General features: G+C 42.1%; 1 protein-coding gene and 1 long non-coding RNA gene across 2 annotated transcripts; one reads left to right on the plus strand and one right to left on the minus strand.

Moving 5' to 3' along the window:
• The first annotated feature begins 2,736 nt into the window (after positions 1–2,736).
• LOC126779768 (uncharacterized) lies at positions 2,737–5,888 on the plus strand. The gene is made up of 4 exons (XR_007670398.1): positions 2,737–2,821; positions 3,188–3,275; positions 4,658–4,722; positions 5,786–5,888. It is a non-coding gene; the product is annotated as an uncharacterized LOC126779768 (long non-coding RNA).
• A 2,973-nt stretch (positions 5,889–8,861) lies between these two features.
• Positions 8,862–10,207, minus strand: LOC126779411 (uncharacterized). The gene is made up of 3 exons (XM_050503330.1): positions 9,797–10,207; positions 9,246–9,390; positions 8,862–9,055 (listed from the first exon to the last, which is right to left on the minus strand). Exons 1-3 carry the CDS (start codon positions 10,205–10,207, stop codon positions 8,862–8,864), a joined length of 750 nt encoding a protein of 249 aa, XP_050359287.1.
• Positions 10,208–18,159: the final 7,952 nt, after the last annotated feature.

Genomic DNA, 18,159 nt, shown 5'->3' on the forward strand with positions numbered 1-18,159 from the left:
ATGCTGCCTTCAAAGCACAATACGAATTATATCATCCGAGCGTACGGACTACAAGAAAACAAAATACTTCAAAGTACTTCTGGCCAACATGAATCAAGACGTCGGACTATGGACTAAAGCGTGCATTCATTGTCATCAAGCGAAAATACATCGACATAATGTTACACCGCTAGGCCAATCCCCGCCGTCGCAACGCTTCGAACATGTACATATCGATATAATTGGACCACTAGCGCCATCTAGAGATTATCGGTACTACGTCACTATGATATATCGCTGTACTTTTTTTATTTAATGTCTTTACATTACCGCTGAAAATGTTGCTGACGCATTTTACGATGCAAGATAAATCCGTCCGTCAGGAGAAATATCCTGTCAGCACAACACAGTTTCAGGGTACACAACAAAATCTGGAAGAAAAATCAAGCCCTCCGTGCGATTTTCTACACTTACATCTACATCCATACCATTACATACGACCAGGGATGCCTAATGACGCGCGCTGACATTTCGTGTGGTACTTCACTCATCCCCCTTCTATTGATTGCGTTTGGTGTTTCGGTATGACTGACTATGAGTATGACTCGGCCTTGTTTCCACGCAGAAGGGAAGTGTCCCGTGCGCAGTATTCTACACACTAATTTTGATATGTGCGCTTGGTGGTCGGCCGAGTTTCGTTCTGATCACCCTAAAATGGTGTGCCCAGTTCGGTAGACTCTACCCTGGGTGGTGGGTATTTTGGCTTCCTTGCGGCTGCCTTGTTGCCGAAGTTTGTGGCTTCGGTGGTTTTGGTGTTGGTGGTCGTGGTGGTGATGGTTGAAGTGGTTGGTTCTGCGACCGGAGCTGGTGCCTTTGTGCGTAAAACATTGGCGTAGTCCTTTTTTGGATGCGAGTCCTTTTCGGTCTCCGCTTTAATGGGTTCCTTGCACCTCTTCAGTGTACTGGTGTCTTCCTCTGATTAGTATTTGGCTAGATATTTTCTATTACCATCCTGTGTACAGAAGAGGTTTTGGGTTATTATGAGTATTGGGGATGGCTAGCTGCTTGAGCCTCTCCATGCTGACAGCCTGGTCTGATGGCCATTCGAAGAGATGGTGAATGGTGGAGCCTGGTGGTGGAACGGACCGAACGGCGGTGGGATCGCGAGCGGTCTCTTCTTTCGGTTCGTTCTTTCCTCGATGGTGACTTCTTCTTCGATCTGGAAGAAGCAGAGTTAGATTTTTCCTCCGAACCAATGACGAGTTCAGAGGTCGGTGGCTTAGTACTGGCTGGTCGGCTCTTGCCTTCAACCCCTGTGGGTGTCTCCTACGAGATCGCACCTCGGCTCGGGACGTAGTCGTTGGTGTGGTAAGTGCTACTGCAAGAAGCACCATACTATATCACGACAAGTCATGTCACTTGTCGGGGAACTGGTTTCCGCCGGCGGAATAAGTTTTAACGTATAATCAATATTATTTTGAATGAAACGTATAAAAGTTTGAATATTATATTATTTTCGAATATTTTAATTTTTAAATGTGTAAATACTGATAGAAAATTTCGGGGAACAGATCTTAATTTAACAAATTTGACCAATTCATTGGTAATGTTCTGTTTGGTTAACAATTAAATTTATATATATTATATAAATTTAATTTGGATTGAAAACGGTTAAGGTTAAGCGAAAGTAAAAATTTGATGAAAGTTACGAAATGTTGGCAGTATTTCAAGCGAATATCGATTCCAGTTGTTTTAATATGAATTTCACTTTACAATAACCGATTATTTATTTTAATAAGGAGCTATTATTAGAAAACCTTATAATTTTGTTTTTATCTATTTAAAAATAAAATTGAAATGTCGTTTTCATCTTAGTTTGAAATCGAAGAGTTCGTTTTATGGCAATAATTTTCGAATAACAAAAGTTTCTCGAACCGAATCGAATCGATTACTTAAAATTTAATGTTGGTACGATTGAAGTTCGTTTTAAAGTTTTGTAACTTCCTTTTCAATTCAATTTCTCCGTTCGGCGTTCGCCGATCACGTTCCTCGTAGATGAGATATTTACTTTAGAAATTTCATCATTTTAAAAATGTTTTGTGGTGGTTGTAAGTGGTTGCTGATCGCTATCGTGCAGCAGATTAGAACGTTATCAAGCTATTCATTTGTAAGTCTCTAAATTTTTATACTCTAAGAATAATAATCAATCATTCCGCTTCTAATTGAAACAAATTTTTATCAATAGGTTTTACCATTTAGCGATTTGAATAATTGAAGTGTACGCATTTATAGTTACGATTACATACATACACAGTATTGAATCATATACTTCGTAAATTTATACATTTTTTTAACTTTTCCACAATATTTGAGTTACTTTAATGTACCCTCATTTCAATACATTTTGTTACAATACTAAAATGTAATATAGTATGGAGTATTTTTAATAAACGATGTTATTAATCAAGTTAAGGATAGTATTAAATATGTACAAGTTGTAAAATTTTATGTTAAGGCATATGACACATTGCAAACTTCCTTTAAACTGTTTTCCTGGATGTATAGCAAAGTAGTTTCTTATTTTTTTCATTCCTACAAATTACAAGTAATGGCTTCTTCAAGGTCATAATTATTACGCCGATTTTTCAGTTTTCATTTGTTTCACCATCATGAATATCACAGCCAATTTATCAACGTATGGACATAAGGCATGTGTTAGAAGGGGCCTCGGTCGGAAATCAGCGGTAGTTAGTCGGTTTTCCTTGCATTCTTGTGACAAAATTATTAAAATGAATTGAATGAAATGATATTTATTTCTCATCATCACAAAGGAAAAGTACAGGTAATTAAATTAATTAAATCACCTCAAGTTTTTAACCAGTAATCTTATAAGAATATTATGTTCATTAATAATATCGAAATTTGTTCAATCATATACTCAGATGTTTTAATGTAATTTTTTTTTGATTATAAGTTCAACTACAGGCACATGACATAGCACTTTGGTTCCCAAGATTTGTGGTGCATTGACAATGTTAGGGACAGTTGATATTTCTTAAATTGTGTATGGTCGGTGTTGATTACTCATTATTTACATAACATTTAGTCTGCCCAGCTATTTTAAATAAAAAATAAGAGTTAAAAAGTATTTACAAGTTTACAATTTTATGTATATTTTAATAATAACTGTGAATAATTTTACTTTCAGGATATACAGCTTGCTTTGCAGACAACACATCACAACAGCCATCAAGAGATGTGCCCACATAGCCCTGACTGATTTTGTCTTCTAATGTGTGAGTATATCTTATTTATTTTACTTTATATATATTCAATAATAAGCTAAACAAATAATGTGTTAAATTTTGTATAAATGTATGTATTTATCTATGTGTGTATGTATGTCTGTCTGTATGTGTTTTGGGTAATCTTCAAAGGTTAAAATTACAAATGTTAATAATTGGATTGGAACAATTAAATATCACCTTCATATTCTCCTATAGTAAATTCACACAATCATTCTAATTCTACATTCTAGTCTACATCTTCATTTAGTTGTTATTTAATTTAAATCCGTTGAGTGTTATCAAGAGTTAATAACTGAAGCTAAAGAACTTGAATTGCGATTCTGCAATTTTTGTAATCCACTGTATATAAGAGCCAAGATAAAGAACATAAGAAATATATAAGTAAAACCAGGCAAGCAACTGTATTATCATGTGATTAATTTGTGCATATGGCTTGTCTTGCGCTTGTTGGTTAGGGAAAACATAACAAGGAAATCTACATATATTAGATGAAAATCTGCAACATCGCAAAACAGCAGTACTTGATATTGTTGTGTTCCGGTTTGAAGGGTGAGTGAGCCAGTGTAATTACAGGCACAAGGGACATAACATCTTAGTTCCCAAGGTTGGTGGCGCATTGGCGATGTAGGCGATGGTTGGCGTTTCTTACAATGCCAATGTCTATGGGTATTGGTGACCACTTACCATCAGGTGGCCCATATGCTCGTCCGCCTTCCTATTCTATTCTATAAATAAATATTCTACAAATAAATAAGTGTGTATCCACCAACCCGCATTGGAACAGCGTGCTGGAATAAGTTCTGAACATTCAGGAGATTGATTGTCCATTAACTTTTATTGTAATACAAACTTAGTGCTTAGACACAGTCATATAGAATACATCATAAATATTGACTGCCTTGTTAGTCTAGTAGCTTGATGTAAGGGCGTAGACCCGGAGGTCCTGGGTTCAATTTCCAGGTCAGGCCAATAAAAAGTTATTGGGTTTTTCTGTCAGAAAATTCTCAGTAGCAGCCGGAGTCTGAAAGTTGGAAGTGTATTTACTCCCGTGCCTCAGAAAGCACGTAAAGCCGTTGGTCCTACGCCTGAACTGTTTCCGGTCGTGTCGGATTGCCGTCCCATCGGATTATGAGAGTTAGGGAATAGATTGAACCTTTGTTCGCGCACACACTTGTGCACTATAATATCTTCTGCGTAGTTTGCTAATCTCTCTTGAAATTGGACGCCGTGGCTGAAATCCGTCTGGAGGACACATCATAAGTAATGACATAAACTGTTTACCGTCTCATTTTTTTACATTCAATATATTTACATTGAAATGATTATATTTTAAATTTTTAATTAACCAAATGATGATATATCCATTTCAGCAATAAATGAGAGTATTTCTCATCTTCACAGCAAGCTGCAAGTGTTGCACGAGAATAAGCATCTAGTAAGTATTGTATACAATTGTACAACCGACTTGTACTGCAATTCAAATTTCTGAACGTAGGAGCGTTATTGTTATTTAGTTTTAAAATTATATTTGTAATTTCTTATGAAGTTGGGATATGCAGATAATACTATCATTTATATATTTGGACAATATTTGTTAAGCCGAGATGGCTCAGTGGTAAGAACGCGTGAATCTTAACCGATGATCGTGTGTTCAAACCCGGGCAAGCACCACTGAATTTTCTTGTGGTTAATTTGTGTTTATAATAAATCTCGTCCATACGGAAAACATCGTGAGGAAACCTGCATGTGTCTAATTTCACTGAAATTCTGCCATATGTGTACTCCACCAACACGCACTGGAGCGGCGTGGTGGAATAAGCTCCAAACCTTCTCAAAAAAGGGAGAGGAGGCCTTTAGCCCAGCAGTGGGACATTCACGGGTTGCTACGGTATTTGTTATATTGACGCGTAATATCTGTTCATTACAATAAGATCTATTATGTCTCAATATATTTTATTGTATTTATTATAAGAAGACAATCAGTTACAAACTTTTATATTACATTATTATTTATTACAAACCTTAGTTTTAATCCTGTTGTATCTGATAAGTATTTTTTACATAAACCAGTAAAAAAATATATCAACTTGAATACTTTTTTTTTATTATTATTGAATAGGAAGGCGGACGAGCATATGGGCCACCTGATGGTAAGTAGTCACACGCGCAACAAAGAACTTTGGGAACTAAGATTTTATGTCCCTCGTGGCTGTAATTACACTGGCTCACATTCCCTTTAAACCGGAACACAACAATATCAAGTACTGCTGTTTTGCGGTAGAATATCTGATGAGTGGGTGGTACCTACCCAGACGAGCTTGCACAAAGCCCTACCACGAGTACAAAAAAATACCCGCACCCTAAACTATACAGTTTTACATTGTACAAAAAATAACTACGACTGTAGACTGTACTTGTAGACTTATTAAAAAAGTTAAATAAATGTCATTTTTTTAATAAATATTCGTGTTTTCATTTGTTTTTTATTTACATTTCAGTAGCAGTAAGGACCGGGAGAATTGGCGCGCCCGTGAGGCGGCCTATGTCCAGCAGTGGATAAATGTGGGCTGAATATGATGATGAGCAGTATGCAGTCGGTGATGGAGGAGTTAGTCCTCACACCTGTCATGTCTGTGAGTAAGAGTTACCTAATATTTGTTTTTTAAGGTTGCTGTTTGTTGTTATTGTTTAAGAGTAATGATAATAATAATACTTTATTGTTATCCAATACATCCCCGACTCCTGAACTGGTGTTACCCGTGCGTCAGAAGTTAGTTCCTTCCCATTAAATTATTAAAAAGTATTACAAAGGGTCTTATTACTAATTATTGTAAGTTAAGTTAATCCAAACCGTGTGTGCGTGAGTGTGTAAATGTGTGTGCGTGCGTGCGTGCGGGCGTACATGTTGTGTGTGTGTGTGTGTGCTATAATTGAGTGATGTGGATGTTCATTTATGAGGTAGTTAACAGTTTCTCAACATCTTCGTCATTAAGTTGTTTTAACCATTTTTTAGTTTTGCCTTTTAATTGGTAGTTATTAATGTACCTATGAAAACCTAGTCGATGATATCTTGCTTATGTGACAATAGCCTGTGAATATCCCACTGCTGGGCTAAGACCTCTCACTGTGAGAACAAGGTTTGAAGTTTATACCAGCACGCTGGTTCACTTACATGAGAAATGTTTACAATTTTAAATAAAATATTTTAGGAGGTTAATGTCGTAGTAGTAAAATAAAACTTCTTCTTGTAGAACAGTAGAATATCGTGGAATTCGAGCGTAATGATTCTAGCTGATCTAGAAGAAGTATATATAGCGGTATCGTCCGCGAATAGGGCTAGCTCTGTACTTTTACACTTCGGGATGTCCGATGTGTATAAGGAGTAGAGTGTGGGTGATAGTACGGATCCTTGAGGGATTCCGGCTCGTAAGGGGCGAGCAGAGGACAGAGTGCCTTCTACGTTATACCGGAATGTACGGTTCGATAGATAGTCGTGTACGATACGTACAAGACTAACGGGAATGGCTAGCATATGTAACTTATATATAAGTCCATTATGCCAGACTTTATCGAAGGCTTTCGCAACATCGAAGAAAAGGGCTCCTGTGTATCGCGGCCTCTTAGGTCGAGCTAGGCCTGCTAAGATGTGCTCCGTGACGCGGTGCACTGCATGTGTGGCCGAGTGTCCGGCTCTAAAGCCGAATTGCTCATTAACAAGAAGGTTATTAGCTTCTATAATTGTTTTTAGTCGGGCTAATATTAATCTTTCGTAAATCTTACGTTACGTTACGTTACGAGTTAATAAGACTAATAGGACGGTAACTAGTGGATAGATTTCTAGGCTTACCGGGCTTATATATACCGATAATGGTAGCCTCTTTCCACTAGTCTGGGAAGGAGCGGCCTGCCATAAGGGCGTTGAATATTGCTACTAATAAGCAAAGAATCTGAGCGGGTAAGTATTAGATTATTTTATTAGAAATACGGTCGGGGCCGGGCGACTTTTTAGCATGTATATCATGTACTATCTTTTCGACCTCATCTATCGTGGTTGGGGTGAGTGGTTCGCTAACGGGGGGAAGTGAAATTAATTGTATGACCGTCGAGTAAACTTTCGCAAGGTGCTCGGGGTCACACGAGTGTAGACTGACTGGGAGAGCACTGGCTCTCGATATTGTCCGCTAAGCACTCGGCCTTTTTGTTATCGTCAAATGCAACTGTTCGATCGGAACGAATCAATGGTGGTAGAGCAGATATCGTGTCGTTTTTTAATGTTCTAGCTAGGGGCCAGTAAGCTAGGTGAGACGGTGACAGCTCGCTTAGCTTTTTCCCTCAGCGCTCGTCACTGTGATCTGCAATTCGGGCTCTAACCTTTCTTTGCAGATCCCAGAGTCGTTTTTTATTTTCGTTGGAAGGACATGAATCGTGAGCTCTATTAGCTGAGTTCTTACGAGTAATGAGGTCTCTTATATCGCTAGGGAGTTCCCAGCGGCCGTCTGGTTGCACTGGAATTTCTCTAGAGCTATTATTTATCGCGTCGCGAATAAAGTCAGTGACCTGTGATGTGGCCGCTTTCGCTGCATCGACTGTGTCCATAATGTCGGGTATTGCTTCTAAAGCAGGCGAATCGATTGATTGAAGTTGCTCTTCGAGCTTTTTCCAATCAATGATTGTTTTAGTTTGCTGGGTTAGCGTAGGCTCGGGTCCTAGCCGTATGACTACCGGTCTGTGGTCCGAGTCTAACTCAGCTATGGCTTCTATTGAACGTAACTGTAGTGTTACATCGTTTAAAATAGCAATATCTAACATATCGGCCCTATCGCGATCGTGGCTATTATAGAAGGGAAAACGGGTCGGTGTTGTGGGAGCAATTATTTCAAAATTAAAGCTCGATAGAGCTGTTAAACTATCAAGGATGGTACCGTTGCGGTTAGTCCGAACGGAGTTCCATCTAGAGTGTTTGCAGTTAAGATCGCCGGCCAGAATGACCGAGCTACCCATCGAAAGTAACGATCTAATATCGCTTTCGAGTAATGTTTTTGTCGGGGATAAATAAACCGATGCGAGTATGATCGGTTGATGACCGGTCATACTCACCCGACATACAGACGCCTCGATGTTTCTAAGCGGCGGTGGATCCATAGGAGTGCAATGAAGCGATCTCCTATAGTATATTAATGTGCCCCCGAGGGCACTGACTCTATCGTTGCGTACGGTGTTGTAATTGGCGATTTTAGGATCGCGTATGCTTGGTTTTAGAAAGGTTTCCTGAACAAGCAGGAAGTCAGTTTGATGCGCGGTAACAAAGTCGCGAACAAGTTGCATTTGCTTCTTTAGGCCGTTTGCATTAAACGAAGCAATATTTATCGAGCGGGGTTTGTACCTACCTACTGGGACTGCCATTTAATAGACTAGATGAGAGGGAACTGTGTAACGCCATATGGCGTCAATGAGGCCGGCGTGTTCGACGGTTGCTTGCAGTCTAGCATGCGGGCTGTTGTTAGCAGCCCTTAACTTTCCTGCAAGTACTCGTAATTCGTTCGGGTTGAATGCCCCGACGAAGTCACAAACTAGCTAAAGGTCATCCGCGATGCTGTCCTTACGTACAGTGGAAGCGGGGGTAGGGACCCTAGGGGCCTGCGGCGGCTTAGGAGCCGGCGCAGTTGGGGGTGCAGGCTTCTGCACCATTGAAAGTGGCTTGTCCCAGGTATTACCCTTAGGGGGTTGTGCCGCGATTGGGACTGTCGATGGAGCAGCTGGTGTTTTCGCTGAGGGCGTACGGGCCCCTTTGGCTTGGGTTTACCTCGCCTTATTTGACGCCGTGGTGCTTTCGAGCATCCACGGTAGTTGGCCGGGTGGCCCTGTGTTTGACAGAGTACGCACGCGGGCGGTACTTCTGCGACCCTCTCTTTACGAGGGCAATCGCTCGTGCCGTGGTCCCCGAGGCACTTAACGCACCTGGGGCGGGCGTGACAATTTCGAGCCGAGTGCTCGTATAATTGACAGCGGTGACACTGTCCCGGGGCGTCTCGGTTGCGAGGGACCTCCACGGACACTCCTGATAAGCGTCCAATGGATCGGAGGTTAAATATTTTTTTACCCTCTGGAGAGAGGTCGAGTATGACTAAGGCGAGGGCGTAGGCCTTCTTGGACTGCGCGTTGTACATACGATGTACTTCGCGCACAGGTAGGCCCTGCGATTTCAGGTCCTCATAAATGAACTCATTACTGAGTTCCTTAGGAAGACCTCGTACGACAACTCGGAGTTGTCTTTCCTCCTCAAGTGCGTATGTATGGTAGCCAATATTCTTGGCCCTTAACATTGTCGTCAGACGCCTATGGTCGTCCGATGTAGTCAATTGCACTTTAATACCTTGAGCGGTATTACGTGCGTTTGTGTAGTGAATCCTCATCTCGGTAATGATCCGAGAGAGGTTCTCCCAGAATTTTTTGTCCTGAATGAAAATTGGAGGGGGACGCTTTGTGAGACTCGTTTGTCCGTCGCTAACCGTTGAGTTGGCTGCTGGCTGCCCAGCCGGACCCTGGGTCGGCTGGCTCAGAGCTACGCCCGTTGCGGGTGTCAGCTTAGCTGAGGTAGAAGGCCGCAGAGGGGAGCGAGATATGCTTCTCGCTTTCTGCGGCCTCTTGGGAGGAGGGGATGCCTTGCGCAGGGCTGCCTTACGATTGGCAGATCTTTTAGATCTTTTGACGGGTTCTAAACCGTCATCCTCTGAGTTAGATACTACCTCCATCTCTGAGAAGGCAGATGGAGTGGGAGACGTTGGTCGAGGGCACTCCGGAGAGGCGGGTTGGTCCAAATGGACCACTGGGACGCTTGCCTTGACGTATCCGGCAAGAATGTCCAGAAAGTTGGCTTGGAGGTACTTGAAGAGACCCTCCAGTGGATGAGGGGTAGTCATGGTGGCCATTGAAAATGAAATTCTGCCTTTATGGCAGGGAGGTGTGTGCCTACGGTGTAATCCCTAGTGAAATCTGCCCGTGGGTGGCAGAAGTGAATACCTACTCCCAAAGGAGAGTGTGTACTTATACTTTACAGGTGTCGGTTGGCAGGACTTAACTCGGAATTCGCGGAGTGCACTACACTTCACTTTCACTTAAGAGTTTCGTAGAATTCGTTTAACAGTTCGTAGAAAAACGGTTTACGCGGTCTCAGCGGGCGAGGCGACCCTTCGAAACAAATGGTCGGTGCTCACAAATGGTCGGCGCACACAAAGGGCGCACAGGTAGTCGCACCTGTTGTGCGGGTCGGCTTTATTGAGAAGGCTCGTTCGCCTTTGAGGGATCTCGGCATCGTCCAAAACGCTGTGTGCGATGGCTTGATTTCCCCTAGGCGAGTACCTTAATTATCATCACGGAATTCGCTAAAACGGGCTTTGACGTCCCTCTGAAGGGCCCAGAGTTTCCTCCGGTTTTCTGGTGACGGAAAAGCGTCATGAGCTCGTGTGGCGGCGTTTTTCCGCGTGATAAGATCTTTCAAGTCTTCAGGGAGCTCCCAACGCTCGTTAGGGCGAATTTCGACCTCCCTGGAGCACATGTCTAGTTTGTCGCGTATGTGGGTCGTGAGTTTAATCGCGGCCGCTTTTGCAACGTCTACTGTGTCAATTCTGTCTGGGATATCTTTTAGAGACTGTGAATCTAAGGACTGGACTTGTTGTGAGAATTTATGTCAGTCGATGATGGTTTTAGTTGGACGGTTAAGTGGATCATCTAGCCCTAGCTCCACTAAGACTGGGCGGTGATCTGAGTCAAACACGGATAGTGCCTCGATTGAGCGTAACTGCAAGGTCACGCCTTTCAATATCACTATGTCGAGTACGTCTGGTTTATCTCTGCGGTTCTCCGAGAGTGGGAACCGAGTGGGTGTCGTAGGAGCAATGACGACAAAATTGTGCGACATATGGTGAGACAAACGATCTAATGTTTTACCTCTAGCATTTGTTTGGAGTGAATTCCAGTTGGGGTGTTTACTGTTTAGGTCGCCGGCTAAAATGACCGCGCTACCCATTGATAGAAGTGACTTAAGGTCAGTTTCTAGGAGCTGTTTAGTCGGTGAGAGGTCAACAGAGGCTAGGATAACGAGCTGGTAGCCCATCATTACTTTACTTATTTGACAGCTTGACGCTTGGCGAGGCGATCCTTCGAAACAAATGGTCGGTGCTCACAAAGGGTCGGCGCACACAAAGGGCGCGCAGGTAGTCGCACCTGTTGTGCGGGTCGGCTTTATTGAGAATTCTTGTGTCGGGCTTCGTCGGTAGAGACATCCGTGCAGGACGGAGGTCGGAACGAGAATGATGATTTATTAATTATTTTTTTTTCCTGAATGAATGTGTGCTGTTGGCCCTATTGGCCTTTACAGCGTCACCGGGCGTTGGGGCGAGTACCGGACTCCGTCTTGAATTTCGAGCCGTTTTGGGCTCTACATGACGTCCATCCTGAGGATGTCTCCTACGAGATCGCACCTCGGCTCAGGACGTAGTCGGAGGGGAGGGAAGCGCTTCTGTACAAAGCACCATACTAGATCACGACCGATTTCGTGATGTCGCAAGTCTGGGACCTCGTTTCCGCCGGCGGAAACGGTGTATGTGTGTCGTGTGTAGTGTTTTCCCTACGAAGGGAGCGTTTGCGACAGTTATGCTGTCGTCTTTGTCTTCTAGGACGTGCATTGGACGCCTGAGTCTGTGCGGGAGGTTACCTCTGAGGGAGGTATATGAGCAGGCCTGCGCTATCAGCGGATTGCCGTGTCGTTTAGCTCTCTCAAAATACGCCGTAGAGAGCATCTTGAGATTGGTCTACGTTACGTACGTACCATGGCGAGTTGGTAGCGATACGAAGAAAGCGATTTTGAATCATCTGCAGACGTCTGATTTGATACGGTGAATAGTGGGCAAAGACAGGGCTCGCGTAGGTCATTATGGGACGTATGAAGGTTTTGTACAATGTCGTCTTATTTCTAAGGGACATTTTACTCCTCCCACATCACATATAGTCTTCCTAGTACGAACGCTGCCCTGTTACGTACTCTTTTGATGTGGGACTGCAAATTGAGTCTCCTATCGAGTGTTACTCCTAAGTATTTTACTTCGGATTTCCACGGGATAGGTTGGTCGAACAGGGTTATGTTTCCCTGGTTGACCATATGATTCCTAATATATGTAGGATTGCGGGTGAAGTGTACTGCTATACTTTTATCCGGATTAACTTCGATTCTCCACTTCCGGAACCAATCGCCTAGTGCGTTGGCTGCGGATTGGAGACGCTTTGTCATGACTGCCGTCGAAGGCGTGGTTGTATATAAGGCGGTATCGTCCGCGAAGAGGGCTAAGTTAACCCTTTGGGTTGAGTTTGGAATGTCATTCGTGAATAACGAATAGAGTATCGGGGATAGTGCGGAGCCTTGAGGGACTCCTGCCCTGATGGGGCGAGGTGATGACATTGTACCTTCGACTCTGTAGCGGAAAGTACGATTCGTCAAGTAGTCTCGTATGATGAGAACGAGTCTGTCTGGCAATCCTAGAGTGTATAGTTTATATAATAAACCATTGTGCCAGACTTTGTCGAATGCTTTCGCTACATCGAAGAATAGGGCACCCGTCGAGGTGGTTCTACCGATGGCGAAATCCTTGAGTATGTCTTCCGTTAGACGGTGGACCTGATTGACGCACGGTGCTCAGCTCTAAAACCGAAATGCTCGTTGATCTGAATCTGTTTGGTCTCTACGTGGGCTTTCTTGTTAAGGTGACTCTCTCGAAGACCTTTCCGAGAGTGTTGAGGAAGCTAATGGGTTGATAGCTCGTGGGCTCTTAATTCCTGGGTTTCCCTAGTTTAGGGATTCCTACTACTATGGCTTCTTTCCAATAGTCCGGAAAGGAGCATCTTGCTAGAAGGGCGTTGAATATAAGCATTAGAAGTGCGATAAGCTGTTGCGGGGGGCGCTTAATGGATTTGTTAGTAATCCGGTCCGCACCGGACGATTTTTTGACTAGTAATGCTTTTACAACCGATTCGATTTCCTCGACTGATGTCGGTAATAACGGTTCGTCCGTTGGTGGCACAGAGCTGATATTGTCTTTTACCGTGTCGATTTTTAAGAGGTTTTCTGGCTCTACCGGTTTGTGTCTCGGTGAGCATCGTGATTCGAAGCTGTCGGAGTCGGCTGCTGCGGGCGAGAGATTCGGGCGTAACAAAAGAGGCGTTGTCCCGACTGATTCGCCTTTGAGGGATCTTGGCATCGAAGATGTGTGCGATGGCTTGATTTCCCCTAGGCGAGTAACGTAGTTATTAGTATATAGAAAGAAATCATTAAATACGTCCCTCTGAAGGGCCTTGTGTGTCTTGCGACGAAAAAGCGTTATGAGCTCGTGTGGCGGCGTTTTTCCGCATGATAAGGTCTTTCAGGGCTTCAGGGAGCTCCTATCGCTCGTTAGAGCACATGTCTATTTTGTCGCGTATGTGAGTCGTGAGTTTAATCGCGGTCGCTTTTGCAACGTCTACTGAGTCGATTCTGTCAGGAATGTCTTTTAGGGACTGTGATTCTAAGAACTGGACTTGTTGTGTGAATTTATGCCAGTCGATGGTAGTTTTGGTTGGACAGTTAAGTGGGTCATCTGGCACTAGTTCTACTAAGACTGGGCGGTGGTCTGAGTTTAATTCGGATAGTGCCTCGATTGAGCGTAACTGTAGAGTCACGCCTTTCAAGATCACTACGTCGAGTACGTCTGGTCTATCTCTGCGGTTCTCCGAGAGTGGGAACCGATTGGATGTCTTAGGAGCAATGACGGCAAAATTTTGTGACATATGGTGAGACAAACTATCTAATGTTTTACCTCATTTGTTTGGAGTGAATTCCAGTTGAGATGTTTACTGTTGAGGTCGCCAGCCAAAATGACCGCGCTACCCATTGATAGAAGTGACTTAAGGTCAGTTTCTAGAAGCTGTTTAGTCGGTGAGAGGTCAACAGAGGCTAGGGTAACGAGCTGGTAGCCCATCATTACTTTACTTATTTGACAGCTTGACGCTTCGATGTTGGTTAGCGGGGGAGGTTCGAGTGACAGGCAGTTCAGTGACCTTTTATAGTAAATAACCGTACCCCCTTTAGCGGAGATACGATCTTTTCGGACGATGCGGTAATTCGCGACGTCCGGATTGCGCGCGCTGGGTTTGAGAAATGTCTTCTGCACTAGCATGACATCGACGGGATGGTTGCGTAAGAAATCGCGGACTAGATCAATTTGTTGGATAAGACCGTTTGCGTTGAATTTTATTAAGCTCAGAGTACGAGGCTTAATTCTAGCGCTGGCCATTGAGCTTAGTAAATGCGTTCAACTGAGTGAACAGGGCTGCGTATTTGACCAGCAGGCATATGAAGTTGCCTGCGTCTGTCTGCGTCGTCGAATATTCATCCAAGAATTGTTGGATGCCGTCTAGGTAAATTTTGCCGCAAAACGTGGCAAATTGTTGTAGGTTCGCCGTGTCCTGTTTCTGCGAACGCGGCTGCCGATTGTAGTTTCCGCGAGGCACAAGGTGACGAGGCGGTGCCTATGTGGTCTTACGGACCATGGGCAGACCAAGCGCTTCAGGCACCCTAAGGATGACGCGTGGGTACCTGAGGGGCTCGTATGGGTGCCTGAGGGGCTTGAGTGGGTGCCTGAGGGGCTTCGGTGGGCGCCTGAGGTGCTCTACCCGGCCGTGAGGTGGCCCTTCTAGACCGCTTCTTGCCCTTAGGGTTGCGTTTGCGCGGCGCCTTGGGACACCCGCGATAATTCGCAGGGTGACCCTCGGTTTTGCACAGAACACAACTCCCTCCGAGTTGCGTTCTGTGCACCGACTACTATACTAAATATTTTTATTATTAGCTGTAACTTTTGGTGAAACAAATAATGCAATAAATGATTAAAAATAAATGTAAAAAAAATATTCTATTCAAAAAATGTTCAGCTCGAAATCAGAATCGACGTCGTCCCATAAACTTGAAATATTCTTCAAATTTTCCTAAGTATTTTTGTTATTTAGTGGTCCTAGTTCCTCCATATGATTTATTTATTTTCTACACCTTTTTTATTTTCTTCATTTTCTGTTACTACCACAATGTTGCGATCTTTTAAAATATTGTCAGTCGCCTTGATTACCATGTTAGACAATACCTGAGGCTTTTCTGAAGAACCATTCTGAGATGCTGCTTGTTTAATTGTAGCGCGTACTCCATCAGGTGCTTTCCTTTCATGTCCTGATATACATTCCATGTAACCCCACGCATAGAATTTTGGTATTGACAAAGAGAAGTATAACATAGAAAATCTTTTTGTTTCGTGTTGACCTATATTTTTCCATTTATTGTATGTTTATTATTTGTATTTAAATGCTGCTCCCATTGTTTGATAGATTCCGTGTCCAATTTCGAAACAACTAAGTAAACGACAATGCTTTCCAGGTCTCATTTCAAGCTCCTAATTGCATTGGCTGACTCGAAAAGAAAAAAAAAAGTTGAATTTCCTTTGTGGCCTAAATAAAAACCACGTAACAGCATTGTAATTAATTATAACGCTTGTCATTGTAACGCCGATCTAAGTGCTTCCATGCTTCCTCCTAATTGGCATCGTTGAAAAATTGCTCAGCAGATTTAACTCTTCTCTACACAAATTGCACTTAAGATAATGCAGTTTCTGTACCGAAGATATTCTCTTATTTTTGTGTACTAGCTGTAGGCTGCGGCTTCGCTCGTGCTAATGTATAAGGAAAGAATAAATGAAAGTTTGGAAGTCTATGATTTTAAAGTAAGAAGCATGAAATGTCATTCTGGTTAGTAAAAAGTAAGGTTAAGGGTTTTTTTATTTTTAGATTGATGATTATTCTTTTAATAATCACCAGTGAATTAACTGTTAATCCCTGTAATTTGACTTAATATATTTTATTTATTTATTTTATTTATTAATCCTTTATGGCACACACATTTTATAGTGACTTAAATGGCATGAAGTAAAATTTATTCCAATCTACGATTCTGTTGCTTAAATACCCCGGCATCTACCCACGCCGTTGGATATATTTAATAGAGTAAATGAGCAAGCGTACCCAATTTGCATTAGTAGCAGTGCGACGAGTGTCTGAATTGTTGACTTCTGTGACATTGTGCTGGACCTTTTTTGTCCATCTAGGCCTTAGTTTTTACGCCTGTCGTACAAAGTAGATCTGTTACTTCGGGTTTGCTCGAATTTGGGGGTCTTAAGTTGGGCGAAATAAATACACCCGTAACGGCCTTTCCTCGCTGTAATTTGTATAACCACTTCTGGTTCAAACCTTAATAGTCGCAGTTCTTCTTCAACTTTCTCGGCAGTGGTGTTAAACGGTAGGCCTCTAATGGCCACCTTCAGACTTCTTCCCGCTGGGAGGGATCCGTAGGAGAATTATGATACGTTTTCCTCTCTTTCCAGGGTCGTGAGGTACTGCTGGATTAATCAATTAATTTTCTCGGTTACGAAGTCTCAGTGGAAGGAATAAAACCTACTCAAGCCCGCATCGAAGCGATATCTAAATATCCGAAGCCGAAACCATCGTCGAATTACGCCGATTCCTCGACATGCTCAATTTCTATCGAGACTGTTTGCCATATCCAGCTGAACTTCAACAAAATCTCAACAAGTACTTACACAATCGAAAACAGAACGATAAAACTACTATCGAGTGGACACTGCAAGCCGACGCAGCGTTCGAAAATTGCCGCCAAAGCATTTTAAGAGCTAGAACTCTAACGCATCCAATTTGCGGTAGTCATCTTAGTATCATGGTCGACGCTTCTGATCATAGTCTCAGCGCCGTAATACAACAAAAAGTTAATAATAAATGGAAACCTCTCGCATATTTTTCAAAAGCAATGAGCGCTAAACAACGCCGTGAATATATTCGTTCGTGAATTGTTAGCAATCTTTCCAGCTGTTAAATACTTTCGACGACTTGTTGTAGGATGCGAATTAAGTGTTCACTGTGTACACTATTCATACACAAGTGTACAGTTTAGAAGCCGCTCGCCTACGATTTGCATTGCCAAGCTTAAAGCACAGACACCACGAAGAGAATAGCAACTACACTTCATAATTCATATTGTGCCTTGTGTCAAAAATGCTAACAATTTCCATGAAATAAATCAAACTATTAATGAAGTCCAAGAGTGGCTAAGTAGTAATAATTTATGCTTAAATTTGAAAAAGACTAAATTTATGATATTAAGAAATAAAAAATGACATAAATATAATGTGACATGTGCTAATGAAAATATAATACAGGTATCTGCAATATCCTTTTTAGGTATGCATTTAGATGAATTTTGTCCTTGGAGCCGCAATATTAATAATTTATTCAATAAAATTAATAAATTTGTATTTGCCTTAAGAAGAATAACTAGAATTATTAAATTCAAAAACAATTACTTTGAGATTAATCAGAATATTGTATCATTTAACGTTACACGTTTATAATAAGTTGCCATCTGACATTAAGGGTCTGCCTTATTTAAGATTTAAGAAAAAAATTACATGACTGGTTGGTTGATAAATGTTTTTACGTGGTAAAATAACTCCTTTTTTAAATAAGTGACATTTATTTATTATGTAATGAAATTTCTTGTAATTAAGCTAAAATAATTTTAATGTATAAATTAAGTTAAAATATTTGCATGTCATAAAGATAGTGACTAAACATGTATATTATGTTTAAAAAAAACAAAAGTTAATTCTATTTATTAATCTTGAGGTGTTTGGCGATCGAATCGATTTTGAAATCCTTGTGTAGGTCGATATTACGTACCATGGCGAGTTGGTAGCGATACGAAGGAAGCGATTTGATTTGCGATTCGAAGTTG

The sequence above is a fragment of the Nymphalis io genome, chromosome 29, assembly GCF_905147045.1.
Source record: "Nymphalis io chromosome 29, ilAglIoxx1.1, whole genome shotgun sequence".
Lineage (NCBI taxonomy): Eukaryota > Metazoa > Arthropoda > Insecta > Lepidoptera > Nymphalidae > Nymphalis > Nymphalis io.